The 15,334-nt window shown below is 40.2% G+C and overlaps 1 protein-coding gene across 1 annotated transcript; it reads right to left on the bottom strand.

Annotated features, from left to right (window-relative positions):
* Window positions 1-6,787: 6,787 nt before the first annotated feature.
* Window positions 6,788-11,577, bottom strand: si:dkey-148a17.6 (uncharacterized protein LOC108190685 homolog). Its single transcript, XM_063067434.1, has one exon. The coding sequence runs from the start codon at window positions 11,528-11,530 to the stop codon at window positions 10,529-10,531; it is 1,002 nt and encodes a 333-aa protein (XP_062923504.1). The 5' UTR covers window positions 11,531-11,577; the 3' UTR covers window positions 6,788-10,528.
* Window positions 11,578-15,334: the final 3,757 nt, after the last annotated feature.

Raw genomic sequence — 15,334 nt, 5'->3', positions numbered from 1 at the left:
TTTACCATATTCTAGCTCAATGTATGGTGTAATGATTTGATCTGCATGAACAGCTTTTCACTCTGTCTTGGTACATGTGGCAATGATAAATCAATACCAATAACAATCCCAATGTACTAAACTTTAATTTTTACATCAATAATTTGGCAGTTGAAATCAAATGTAATTTTCTATGAACTGGTGTGCCATATGCAAGCAATTATTTTCACTCTTAATTCTTATTTTTATATCCAGAAATGTTTTTAAAAAATCATCACAAAACATTTACAAGTCAAGGAAATGTTTTGAAAAGGAATCGCTGTTGTGGGAAATAATTTGTGTATGGGAAATTCCCACTGACAGAAATGTGATAATGATCATAATCTGTTTTGTAAGAAATGTTGATCAAGTGATAAATACTGGCCAAGGCACAAACTTCCTTCTCATCCTTGCAATAACGCCATGGGATATCTTATGCCTCGGTTAATAATGGCTGTGAGCAGTAATCATTGCTTTAATAAAAATTGAAAATGCAGGAAATTTTCAACAAGCCAGGCAGTATCAGTGGCCAGAGAGACAGAATTAATATTTCAGGTCAGAGGATCTTCGACTGAAAAGTTCATTCTGTTTCTCCTTTCACAGTTGCTGCCTGACCTGCTATATGTTTCCAGCATTTTCTGTTTTTATTTCAGGTTCCCAGCAAATGCAGTTTGATGATATTTTGGTCCTTGCTTTAAGGTTGCCTCTCCTTTAAGGGTTTTATTTCCCTAAATATTAGGGTGTTCCAGAGGCAGTCGATGAAAATCCCTGCAATAAGCTGCACTGCCTTTGATTAATCTCCTCACATTTCACCTGTGTCAGTCAGTAACAGACCATCAGAAGTTTACAACCAACAAAGAGCACTGACGTACATTGGTAAAGAGAATAGGGCTGTTGAAGAGTCATGGCTACCAGTATTGTGAAGTTGTTAAGGACAGTATAACTCCATGCATATCATTGGTTGAGTGAGTCTGGAAAGATAATGATTAATAGCAACAACACTGAGGTCCTTGAGGAATAATTGTGTCGCATCTTCCACCTGTGCTGCAGGTAAAGAGATAAACCTGGAAAACTGAAGTAGAAGACAGTACAGAACGGCAGTCCATTTCCAGGCTGGTCACATTGCAATTCAAAGTACAGGAGGCCGCCCATTTATACATCAAATGGAGATGTCCTTATTAACATCAACAACATTTTTGAAGAGGAACGTAAGGACGTAAGGTTCTTCGGCAGACCAACTGTGATCAGTGGATACTCCATTTATAAAGTAATAAAAGACTGCAACATTGTTACAATTCAGCACCGTCAGAAAGTGCCAAGACCCAAAATCGGAAGTTAGGAGAAATAATTAATAATAATATCATCATCGGGCAATGCAACCTGAGCACTCTATTGGATTGCATGCTACAAAATAAGTTTACATGTGGACTCATTGGTGAGAGCACCCATCCAAGTTAATAAACGCATTAGATCTAATATTCAAAGATAGATAGGTATGTCTGTAGAAATAGCCTTAAAAATGGATGTAATTTTGGTTGGCATGGAACATTAGTGGAAACATATTATACAAAGCAATAGCAGGTGTGAGGCAGGTGTCCAGGATTAAACCACATCTCTAGACTGAGAGTGGGGCAAGAAATAGAACTAGAAGGCAGCCCTCTTCAAAGTTCAAAGTTCATTTTGTTATCGGAGAGCATACAGGTCACCACATACACCCAGAGATTCTTCTGTGGGCATACTGATCAAATCTATACGACGGTAACTGTAAACACGATCAATGAACAACAAACTGTGCAAACACAGATATAAATAAATACCAATAAATAACAGACATGAAATAATAAGATAAAGAGCCTTTAAAGTGAAGTCATCAGATGTGGGAACACCAGAGGTAGAATGAGTGTAGTTGTCCCCTTTTGTTCAAGAGCCTAATGGTTGAGGGGTAGTAACTGCTCTTGAACCAGGTGGTGCGAGTCCTGAGGCACCTGTACCTTCTACCTGATGGCAGCAGCGAGAAAAGCGCATGGCCTGGGTGGTGAAGATCTTTGATGATGGATGCTGCTTTTCTACGATGATGTTTCATGTAGATGTGCTCAATGGTTGGGTAAGTTCTATCAGTGGCATTTAGCAGACGTGCGTCAGTCAGAGCCACAAGAAAGCTTGGGCTCAATTCCTCTAATATGCTGGTCTAAATAAGTGGAAGGGTGCCTTATAAAGTTCAAAGTACATTTATTATCAAAGTATGTATATGTTATACATCCTTGAGATTTGCCTCCACAAAACATAGAAACCCAAAAGAACTCATTTTTAAAAAGACCATCAAACACCCAATATGCAGAAAGAGCAAGAAAACAAATTGTGCAAACAATAAAAGCAAGCAAATAGCATTCAGAGCTGGTCCACAAAAGAGTGTCTGTCCACAGACACAAAGCTACATCCTCAGATCAGCTTAAGTCGTTGTCCAAACTTCAGGTTCTGTTGCTTCGATACACTCTGGGGCCTGGCCCCCCCCCCCCCACCCCGCCGGCTCGATTCAGCCTATACCTGATCTTTCCAATTCGGCCTATACCTGATCTTTCCAATTCGGCCTATACCTGATCTTTCCAATTCGGCCTGTACCTGATCTTTCCAATTTGGCCTATACCTGATCTTTCCAATTCGGCCTATACCTGATCTTTCCGATTTGGCCTGTACCTGATCTTTCCAACTCGGCCCGGCGCTTTAATTAATCAAACCTCGGGACTTCCCCTGCTCCCAGCAGGGGACCCGCTGCCCCGCCTTGCCACAGTTCTGCCGCATCAAATCACCTCCAAGTCCAAAGGGAAGTTACAGGTTATTGCTCACTGTGATTGTTTACTATTCAAAGTGTGATTAGAAACACAGAAAACCTACAGCACAATACAGGCCCTTCGGCCCACAAAGCTGTGCCGAACATGTCCTTACCTTGGAAATTACCTAGGGTTACCCATAGCCCTCTATTTTTCTAAGCTCCATGTACCTATCCATTAACAAAGTATTTAGTTGTTTTCTTTGGTCACCAGCAAGTAGTCAGTAAGCTTCACCAGCGCCATATTAAACTGGGAGCAGAATTACAGAGAGACTTACATAAGTGAAAGTCAAATAATAGCAGATGCTGGAAATCTAAAACAATAACCAAAGATGTCACAGGTCTGGTCGCAACTGGGGGAAGTGAAAGTGAGTTAATATTTTCAATTGGATTGCTTGTTTCTCTTCCTCTAATGCAGCCAAACCTGCTGGGATTTTCCAGCATTTTCTGTTTTTGTATTGGAGGTCAACATGCTCATTGTAGAGGCTGAGGATGAGGAGTGTGTGAACTGTATTTTACGTAGCACATCCACTGCAAATGGCCATAAACAAAACAGTAATTAAGGACTAAAGACTAGTAATCAAGACATTAATACACATGATTGGGTGGAGGTGTTCTCCAATCTTGGCAATTTACTTGCAAACGTGTCATCACCATACAAGGAGACATCATCAGTGCGCTGTCAATTGTGGTATGTTCTCCAAATGCTTGGTCTTTACATACTTATCAATCTGCTGATTGGTTGTCATTCTGGAAACTCAATTGTGACGCGGAGAGGAAATTTCATCACTGATGGGTTGCATGGTCTAATATTGGCCAAGACCAGTGGTCTACGACATCCAATTTGGGGACGGCAGCAAATATTATGTCGGCCAAAGTGGGAGAAAGCTACCCACAAGAATCCATGAACGTCAACTGGTTGTGAAGCGGCAAGGCCAAATCTCCGTAGTCTCTACTCATGAAGATGGAGAGGGGTTCAAATTCAACTGGGTATCAGTGAAAGTCATGGTGCAAGCAAACACAGCTTGAAAGCGAATTCCTAGAAGCATGGTTTTCTATGAACAGTTCTGTAAACAAACATGTAGACTTTGATCCTATTTATGAGCCAATGCAGGCAAAATTCCAGACCACAATGCACAAAGTTCACTGCGCAACCTATCAGCAAAGACATTTGCTCCGGAGTTTCTGAAACGACAACCCGTCAGCAGATTGATAAGTATATAAAGGCCGAGCACTCAGAGGACTCACCACAATTAACAGTGCACTGATGATGTCTCCTCAAAAGGTGACAAAACGTTTGCAAGTAAATTGTTGATCAGAGAACAGCTCAACCCAACCGTCAACCACCCGAGCTACACATTTTCCAAATTATTTCCATTAATATAAATATTTGCACAGACACTTACTGCTTCAACATGAAGGGACTAGCTAAGTCCAGAGATTTGGTAGGGAGCTATTAGCAAAATAGTACATTAAAGTTCAGAACATATTCTGATAGAACCCTGACAACAATAGGACAAGTGAAATCAGCAGAAGACTAAGTTATGACCTGTGGTGGCTAATAATGTGTACAGACTTAGTCCTTTAAAAAGTTGAACGTGGGTTGGAAAAATACACTCAATGGCCACTTTATTAGGTACACGTGTACACCTACTTGTAAATGCAAAGCTCTAATCAGCCAGCCACGTGGCAGCAGCTCAAAGCATAAAAGCATGAAGACACGGACAAGAGCTCAGTTGTTGTTCTAACCAAGCATCAGAATGGGGAAGAGTGTCATTGAACCTGGAATGTTTTTTGATGCCAGACGGGTGGTTTGACTATTTTGGAAACTGCTGATCTCCTGGGATTTCCACACACAATAGTCTCCAGTGTTTACAGAGAATGGTGCAAAAATAAGAACAGTGAGCAGAAGGTCTGTGGGTACAAATGCCTTGTTAATGAGAGAGGCCAGAGTGGCTCAATTTGTCAGGAAGTGACAGTAGCTCAAATAACCACTTGTTACAATGGTAGTGTGCAGAACAGCATCTCTGAATGCACGTGTCAGACCACGCAGTGGAGGGGCAGCAGGAGGCCATGAACAAACACTCATTGGCCACTTTATTAGGTACAGCAGGGAACTAAAGAAATGGTCACTGAGAGTATATTTAATGTAAATACATCGAAACCATGTTTAAAGAAATTGCTGATTTAAAAGTTTCAAGGACAATATAGGGCACCAAGCACATTTACATGCTAATCCAAATGTTAAACTGATTAAATATAAACTTAGAGATGCACCCTCTGGGCCACTTTCACCAATATCCAGTCGATTAAACAGAAGCAATGCCGGGTATTGAAGATGGCACGGAGTGACTGAGCCACTTTTCATCAGAGTACTGCTTAAGGCAGCACAGCTTCTGTGAAGCTTATGAACTGCTCCTTTATAATAGAGCGGTTGATGATTAATGGAACCTTCTGCCTATGGCTCAAGCATTGTACTGGACAAATTAGCTGGGTGCAAAGACTTTTATCACTGAGTGTATATGGTGAAAGTCAAAGCTACTTGGAATTAAACACCCAGAATGGGTTGAATTCTTCTTTTCTTTTTATTTTGTAATTTATCTTTTATTGAAGTTCATCATCAAACAAACACTTCCATAAGATGTATTTCAGATACTGTACATATATATCATATAATCATATTTGTCACAAATCTCCACATAATATTTATCTGAAGTATACACTTATAGAAAGGAGAGGAAGGAAAGAACAATCGAAAGAAGAAAACTATGTACAAAGTAGAGAGTAATCTTCTTTTAACAACCTATTCATTGATTTGTGAGAATAAAATTAGGCCTATGAGGTGTTATGTAGTTAAACCATTTTTCCCAGTATGAATCAACTTGTTCCAACTTATGATTAACAGATGCTGTTATCTTCTCCATTTTGTAAATGTCCATTGTAATTTCCATCCATACATTTAAAGTTGGGCTCTCCTGTGATAACCATTTCCTGGTAAGGGTCTTTTTACCAGCCACCAGCAGTACATTCATTAAATATTTATCTCTTTTCAACCATTCTTGAGGTATATACCCAAAATATATGGTCTCACTCTCTAAGCGTATTTCACATTTAAAGACGTCTTGTAGGGCGTTATGTATCCCACTCCAATAGTCTTTGATAACGGGGCATTCCCAGAAAGTATGATAATGGTTTGCGTTTTGATTTCCACAATTTCTCCAGCAAACAGGGAGGTTACTATCATAATGGGATAGAATGGGTTGAATTCTTATACCTGGCCTCTGTTTTGGGTAAAACGTTGCCAACTATGGATAAGTGAGAGAAAGAAAGAGAGAGAGAGAGATGGGCATATTGGCACTCACTTTACTGGCAGATGTAATGAAATTTCTTGTTTCATGGCAGCAGAACATTTCCATACATAATAATAATAATAATAATCTGTAAATGACAATAAGTATATATAAAAAATAAATTAAATAAGTAGTGCAAAAAGAGAGCAAAATAAAATAGTGAGGTCATGTTTGTGGGTTCATTGTCTACTGTATTCAGAAAATCTGAAGCAGAGGGGAAGAAGCTGTTCCTGAAACATTAAGGGTGTGTCTTCAGGCTCCTGTATGAACTTCTTGATAGTAGCTCAACCTGGGTGATGGTGGTCCTTAATGATGGGAGCTGCCTTTAGAGGCATTATCTTTTGGAGGTGTCCTTGATGGTGGGGATGCCAGTGCCCATGATGAAGCTGGCTGAGTTTACAACTTTCTGGAGCTTTTTTTCCAGTTCTGTGCAATGGCCCCTCCATACCAGACAGTGATGCAACCAGTGAGAAAGTTCTCCACAGTACATCTGTAGAAATATACAAGAGTCATTGGTGACATACTAAGTCTCTTCAAACTCCTAATAGGATATAGCCGTTGTCGTGCCTTCTTTGTAATTGCATCAATATGTTGGGCCCAGGATTGACCTTCAGAGATGGTGACACACAGGAACTTGAAACTGCTCACTCTTTCCACTGCTTGTCGCTCAATGAGGACTGGTGTGTGTGCCCCTCAACTTCTCCTTCCTGAAGTCCACAACCAATTCTTTGGTTTTACTGACGTTCAGTGCAAGGTTGTTGTTGCGACACCACTTAACTAGCTGCTCTATCTCACTCAGGTGTGCCTCTTCATCGTCATCTGACATTCTGCCAACTATAGTGTCATCAGCAAATTTATGGATGGTGTTAGAGCTGTGCCTAACTGCACAGTCATCAGCGTAGAGAGAGTACAGCAATGCATCTTTGAAGTGCGCCAGTGTTGATTGTCAGCGAGGTGGAAATGTTATTTCTGATCCACACTGACTGGGTCTCCCTTTGAGAGACTAAAGAAGTATTTTAATACTCGCGCCAGTTGGCTGGCATAGGTTTGCAGTGCCCTACCAGGTATACCATCAGGGCCTGACACCTTGCGAGTGTTTACCCTGTTGAAAGATACTCTGAGACAGAGATTATAGGGTCAACAGATGCTGCAGGGGTTTGCTCAGGTGTAGCTTTAATCTCCATTTCGAAGCGTGCAGAGAAGACACGGAGCTCATCTGGGAGAGAAGCATCACAGCCATTCATAACTCTAAGTTTTACTTTGTAGGAGTTAATGGCCTGCAAACCCTACCAGAGCTGATGTGCATCCGATTCTGTCTCTAACTTCAATCGGAATTGTACGTGTCTGTATGCACACAGGTGTTTTTGCACACGTTTATTGAAATACATCACAGGCTTCAGGAAGTGTATTGGCAGTACTGAATCTACATAACACCATACTTAAAACCCGACCTCTATGCCTCTGTGCAGAAGGATGTGTTACTTAGATCTTCAAGTGGATAATGCCAATCAAAGAGAAATGTGAGGCCATCATCAGAACCAAAAATACCCTAAATATGACTGAGTTCAAACTGTTATTAGGTCTCATCCAATAATCTGATTGTTACCCGATCATGGTACAGTCTTCCCTTCACTTCATCAACTAGTAAAGGAAGGCAAATTTACAGTAGTGAAGAAGAGATCATTAAATAGTTTCCTAGAATAATAAGTTGGAATCTCGATCTCACAGCATACCTTGTTAAAATCTTGCACCTTATTGTTTACCTACGCTGTACTTCTTCTGTAGCTGATGAACTTTATTCTGCATTGTTACTGTTTTACATTGTTCTACGTCAATGCACTTTGTAATGATTTGATCTGTATCAACAATATGCAAGACATGCTTTTCACTGTAACCCGGTACATATGCCAAACATTCTAATTCCAAATGGATTATTGTGAAAGAGGTCAAAACTACTTTTCAGTACTGATCAGTAATTATTGAAGAGTTTAGAAAGAAATGTGGGAGCATGCACCACCACACAAGACAGGATGGAGGAATGAAGTTCTCTCTTTGCCAAGCACGGTATCCCAGAAAACATCCAACAGGCACATTGTAAATCTATACTTCAGATAGATTCAATTTGATAAGTTTATTAAAGCTAACTGAATAAAACACAATTTCACTTCTCATTACCAAACACTTTGAGCAGTGAAGGAGGAACTGAAGAAACATTGTCAGTGGCACGTGAAACATTGTGATTATTTCTTCACTCACATTCAAATGAAGTATTAATGCAATGGGAAATGGTAATAATGGAACCAGCTTTATCATGTGCTATGCTGAACTGCTCTTATTTTCAGTTTTCTCTTGAGCAGTCTCGCCTTGGTTCTCATCAGAAATGTTACTTGTCCTTTCGTAACTTCAGGGAATAATCATCTTGAGATCAATCGTCTGCTTTGCTCTATTAGGCACTGTCTACTAGGTACTGATTATTAAAAAGTTCTCTTTAATGTATCAACATGCCTGTTCTCCTATCACTGCCTCAGTGTTAAGGGGCCTATGAATGTACCCAGATGTCTGATTGACCCTCTTTGATTTCTTAATTTAACCTAGTGGCAACATTTGTTGATTTTCTTTGTATATTACCGCTCTTCACAGTTGTAATTCTTTCCTGTTTGCTGGATCTCCACCTCTGCATGCCCTCGCCACCCACCCACCTCGCCCGAGAACCCCTCAACTAGGAATATCAATCGTGCCCATCATTAAACCATATGTCACGGGTGGCCACTCTGTTATGTTCCCTGCCCCCAACAGCCCATTTCTCCCCTCAGTTCATGGCCTCTGATTTCCAGGGTCCAATTCTCTTGGTTTCCTTTAATCCCAATCTTTGTACCCTTTAGTTTATGTATCCAATCTTGCTTCTTTCCAGATATATTGCTTTTTTTAAAATTAAAAACTCAAGATCAACTGTTTAATTGACAGGTGTTGACCACAGTAGGTCAACATCTATAAATTCCTCTAATACCTAACCCCTGCGGTCTGCCTGAACCAACCCAAGTGCTTAACAATGTCAACAGAGCAGCATGGCTCTGAATTCTATTAAAAGATTTTAAAGACTGAACAAGCTTGCAGATAAAATGTTATCTGGAACTACTGAAGATTTTATAAACCCTTGTGCACTGTTCTGACTTCCACACTCTAAGCCTTACACACATTAATTGTAACCTGACTTGGAACACAAGTCACTCTAGTGATCATTCAAAGGAGCCCTGTCCTCTGCGTAATTCCCTTGAGGCTGCCCTTCAACTTTAAATATTACTCACTCTTTAAAATATTAACTCACTCAAGCAATCGTTTGAAGGTTTATTTTCTCATGTTTCCAGGAATCGGACCCAGCTACCTGCAAGTTGTTAAAGTGAATCATAATACAAAAAAAAGTCACAGAAATCACATCCCTGACAATTTGATTTGATTAGTACAGTCCTTTCCTCTTTGATTGTCCCATTCTGATAGCCTTCTGCATTTCCAAGACTGTAGGAAATATAGAAGGAATCAATGTTCAATTATTAGCACAACAAAAATGCTTCGGTGGGTCAAAGTCTGAGTATATAAGTATTCTGCAAGTTTGGCATATAGAGAAGATTCTGATGATTACCACTTTCAGAGGCTGCCAGAGGCACAAACAGCAATGGGATAGACACCATTTCCGTTCCTTCTGTGCTGCCATTTTAATGTTTGTTGGTAGTCCCACACAGTGGCACAGAGAACAACAATACTCAAGTTCTAGCTGTATCCTGTTTGTACTTGCATGAACAATTCCTCAGCGTTTCTTCTTAGTCCACAGTCTGTTTTAAAAGTTCTATACATTGTCCTTTGGTTCCTCATGGATAAAAATTGTCTGTTTTTAGTGCACGTTGGTTTACTGTCAATAAAGAGCCAATTTGTTGAAGATTGACTACAACGCTCTTTGCGCACAAGGAAAGAACAGTTTAAAGTGTTGAAGTAATATTTGAAAGGAAATGGGAAAAAAATACATGACTTATATTATTTGATTGGAATTAGTAAATCCAGTCATCTAACGAAGTGTTAGTCTAATTCTGTGACACACAAGATGTAATCAATTAGTATAAACTTACAGCAAACTTTTCAGTGAGAAATCAACCAGGTAATCTTTACTACAGGTGAGTTGAGTCACAAAGTAACATATATTTCTGGGTAAGATATCATCTATTAAGTTCAGCACCAGTGACCCGGTTATCTCTGCTGCATTTAACTTATGTACTATACACATTTTGCCATTGATCTTCATGCAGGAGGGAATGGAGCTTTTCATTAACAGCACAATAAAGGTTTATAGATCTTGGGTGCTTTCCATTTTTGTCTCATTAATACGTTCCATAGTATATTCATCTTTAGTGGACCGATCCATTTGCTCAAATATCTTTACCATTACTGAAGATCGAAAGCCACTCCGCATACTCCTGGCAGCAAATGCATAAAGCATAGGGTTAATGCTACTGCTGATGAAAGCCAATGCCCCAGTAACGTATGATCCAACTTCAGAAATGTGATCCAGCGTAGCTGATGCACCCGAGTCTGGCCTCACCATGAGGGAAGCAAATTCGATCACATTGAAGACATGGTAAGGAAGCCAGCAGACAACAAAAGCAATCACAATGCTGGCAATTAGCATTTCAGATCTGTTTTTACTCTTAAAAGTCATTTTGTTCACCCTTCTTGCAACATATGCATAACAGACAATGAGCACAGTAAAAGGAATCACAAATCCAACAAATGTCTCCAGTGCGAGGCATGTAATTTGTTGAGTTTTAGAGTCATACTCACGGGCTGAACATTGTTTCTTGTAATCTACCATCTGAACTCTTTTAATTGGAATGATAGGAACAGCAAAGAGAAAAGCCAGAATCCAAACAACAACTATTACTTTGCAAATGAAGCTGACTTTCCGCCACTTTTGTGAAGCAAATGGATAGATGATAGCCATGAAGCGGTCAATGCTCATCAGCATGATGAAGAACACACTGCCATACAGGTTGCAGTAAATGAGATAGCTGAAAATTTTGCAGGAGGCTTCTCCAAAGACCCAGCTGCTGGTGATGGAATAAATCCACAATGGTAAAGTGATCAGGACAACCAGATCGGCAATGGCCAGGTTCAGGATCAGCAGAATTGTGGATGGCCACTTTTTCATCTTAAACAATATAATCCAGATAACCAGTGAATTCCCTGGAACTCCAATGAGGCATGTTACTCCAAGGATGATGCTTGCTGCTATGCCATGTTCTACGCCGAACGACTGATCCGTTGTTTCAGTGTTGTTTGTTGGCTCCATAACTGACTTTGTAACTCCAGCCAACAACACAAGACTATTCTGTGAGATTTCAAGTCTTAAATGAAACTTGCACAAGGAATTGACAATGACGTTTCTGCTTTTAGTGTCATGAGTTGTATTACTAAATTCAAACCAAACCCTCATTTGCCAGCAGTTCAAGATCAGGAACTGACAGCTAGGAAACAATCAACTGTTTTGCCCCTTTAGAAGGACCCTTGGATTTTTCTGTCTGGATTCACTGTTAAGTTAACTTCTTTCACACATTATCGCTCTTAGTTCACTGTTAATTCTCTGTTTATTGTTTATTATTACATTTCTCTAAAGTATTTCTTGATCTTTGAATTTCTCTAAGTAAAATCAAGCATTTGCAGTAGACAATAAGAGGAAGTTGGTAAAGTAACCCACAACAATCTGCTTTTTTTTTTATGAGACTTTCATCTGTTTGTTAGTAGGAATGTAGAAGAAATGCTTTAGCAGTTGAGTAATTGCAGTATCTTGGAATGCGAGTGCATTATTTCCACAACTACAGCAAAAAATTAAAAGACTGAAAGAGATTTACAATATATTCCCAATTCAAACTCTTCACCCACTTTAAGGACAGCATACTCGCTCACAGTAATCTGAACAGACCAGTACCATTGTGAACCGAATGCCAGATTAATGTTAACAGTTACATTTATGGTGTCCCAAAGCCAATATTTCAGCATGCTATTTAAGAGGCAATGATTTACTGCAACTTGTTGTATGTTCCATTATGAAATTGCCAGAACAATGTGGTAATAAATTCAATTCAAGTTATTGTAATCCTATACTTCCCCTAATGAGAAATTGGAGAAAATTATTTCCTTCAACTTAAATGTTATGTAAGTTTGGCTACAACCTGCTCCTCATTTTCTGCCTATAAGACTCCACTTCCATGTCCTTCCAAAGATCCTGAGGGAAAAATTCAGCTCATCTCCATTTTCAAGCGCAGCCTGTATTTCCCACAGGAGGAATCGTCCTCAACATTTCAATTTGGATAAAAGGCCGTTGCCATCGTTATTATAAATGTAACGCTTCTGGGAGGAAAGTCTACTGCCCTTACCTAGATGGTCTTAATGTGGCTCCAAGCACCTTGTAATGTGTTTAACTGTCTTCTGAAAAAGGCTGGTGAAGCAAAACTTTTGGAGCAGCCAGTAAATGCCAGTCTTGCCAGTGATTCCCATATCTTGTATCCGAATAAATATTGTCTTGATCTTCAGTTGGTGGCTTTGTAGACAGGCAGACTAATTGCAGTGTGCTGCTCAGTTATTTTGTGTCTTCCACACCTGTAATTTGCAAAATGAGATGCCTACCTCAGACTTGTACAAACACAACTTCTGTGTATGCAGATTTATAGAAGGAGGGATTGGAAACAGCAAGTTTTCCTTGCCTGCTTCTTTCTGGGCACTAGGGATGTCCCTGTTGATGACAGAGTTCCTGACTGCCAAACTCACATCAGCACCCTTGATATTCTGACACTGTCACATATAGATCTCAGCAGATGTTGCCAAAACTTTTGCAACCAGATATGAACTCCCCCTTTAAGAACTTGGTGTAAGTTATGATTGTCCTTGATAAAAGACAAAACTTCACGTGAGTTTGAATGTTAATGTATTTATTAACAATCATGACTTCAGGTTGACCACATTTTACTTGGGATACTCCAGCCCGCCAAGAGCATGTGTGACCCATTCACCAACGTCACTCCTAGTTCCAGATGAACTGCTGCACTGGGAACTGAAGTTTTTTATTATGTATACAAGTTACGAGTTTCTCGAGTTACATCAGGTAAGCATCTAAGCCCCTCAAAGACATCTGTGTGCTCTTCCAAGAGGGTGGCATGGTCACCTTTGACAAAAACTCTTTCCGCCAAGTTGAGCTTTTTGTATGCACTCAGACCTAATATTGGCTGTACTCTCTTTTCAACTATCAGGAGCTGTGCTTTTAGGTGTTGCCCATTGTGCTTGAAGGTCACTATACAGCCTCCTCTTTCTGGAACATTCTCACCAGTATAACCTGCCACTTTTAAATTCACTGGGTAAATCTTGCTCTTTGATTTGAGAATTTTGTAATCATCCATAGATAACAGATTTACCTGTGCTCCAGGGTCAAGCTTGAATGGAATTACTGTGTCATTCACAGTCATTGGAATGACCCGTTCTGTTTTATCAGCAGCGGCAGTCTGCACAGAATCCACAAAGACTTGTTCCATTTCCTCAGCAACTGTGTGCACCTTCCGCCTGGTAGCCCAGCTTTGCAGCACTTTGCAAAATGGTTCTTCTTCCCACAGTTATTGCAGGACTTTCCAAAAGCAAGACACATAATGGTAAAGTGCCTTCCTCTACATTTGCTGTTTGAGCCTCTCTGTTTGCTATGTTGTTGCTTTGGAAAATACCTTGTGATCTGTCCCTCTGTATGCACAGTTGTTTCTGCTTCGTGCAGCTCCATATCTTGAGATCATGTGGTCTCCACTGCCCTACACATATTCACAGCCTTTTCTAGTGTCAAGTTTTTTTTCACGGAGCAAGCTTTCTCTGGGATCCAACAAACTATTTTGTCTCTGACTAGTGAATCTCTCAAGTCTCCAAACTCACAGGACTTACTTACTCAGTGTGTGAAGCTCAGCTAAGTATTGGTCAAAGCTAACACCTTGCTTCTCTTCACAGGAAAAGAATTTATATCTTTCAAGCTTTTTACTCAGGACAAATACCCCTCAAATTTTGTCATCAAAGTGCCCACTGTCAAAGCTGTCTCATCAATTTGAAAGAGGTTATGGATGTCCAAAGCATCTTCCCCAATTACATGTAGAAGTATAGATGCCCTCCAGGTCTACTTGCTGCTAAATTGCAGTTGGAAGCACTTCCAGTTATCATTTAGGTTGCTGGCCAACTGCATAGCTGCAGAAGGACTTAGGTCATCCATTGCGGAATTTTCAGCACCTCTCCATTTATTCTCTTGGTGACCTTCTGGACACAATGTGCTCTGTCGCCTCCTTAGCCGACCTGCTGCTGGCACCTTCTGTATTCATGCAGTCTTCTTTCCATTGGAACTTGGCATCTCGCAGCACCTTATCACTCGCAGTTTTCAGCTACACTTTGTATTTAGGCATCACGCTGGCTTCTGGCAGCATGTTATGTTTGTTCTTGATTAAGGACAAACTTTGCATGGGTTTGAATGCTAACACATTTGACGAATAAACTCTTCTTTGGCTTCCAGCCAGGTACGGGTATCAACTTTAACCAACATTTCGATGACAAACTCTGCCATTTTCATCAGGGGTCTTTTAAAAATTCCCTCCTGTGTCATGGTCATTTTTTCTCTTTCTTGAAAACCATCGAAAGGAAAGGAGCACACTCTTGCCATGAGTCTTTCACATATTCCCCATCACTGAGTCATTTGCTGCTTCATTTGACAGTGAAGATAGGGTAGACGTTAAAGAATTGAGGGGTGGAACTGTATGCCACATGCCTACATGTCATCGGTTCACCACCCCTGTTCTATGCCCTAAACTATGACAGCCTTATCCACTGCCCAATCTACCATGTTGCTGCTTTCGGAGGATCATGGACTTGAACCCCAAGATTCCTCTGTCTGTCCAAACTTCTTTAACACCTTAACATTTATTGTATATTTCTTCCCTCTATCTGACTTCTCAAAGTGCATCACCTTGCACTTGTTGGCACTAAATTCCATCTGCTGATGTTACGACCATCTAGGTGTCTGCATCTTTGGTCTGTTTGGAAAAGCTGAGATGATTTCTGTGTCAGATACATCTATCAAGGT

Source organism: Mobula hypostoma, chromosome 14, assembly GCF_963921235.1.
Source record: "Mobula hypostoma chromosome 14, sMobHyp1.1, whole genome shotgun sequence".
NCBI lineage: Eukaryota > Metazoa > Chordata > Chondrichthyes > Myliobatiformes > Myliobatidae > Mobula > Mobula hypostoma.
This window is presented reverse-complemented; position numbering and strand designations above follow the sequence as displayed.

Excerpts from the sequence above, each read along its gene's own strand:
- si:dkey-148a17.6 (XM_063067434.1), bottom strand. The coding sequence starts at position 11,530 with ATGGAGCCAACAAACAACACTGAAACAACGGATCAGTCGTTCGGCGTA.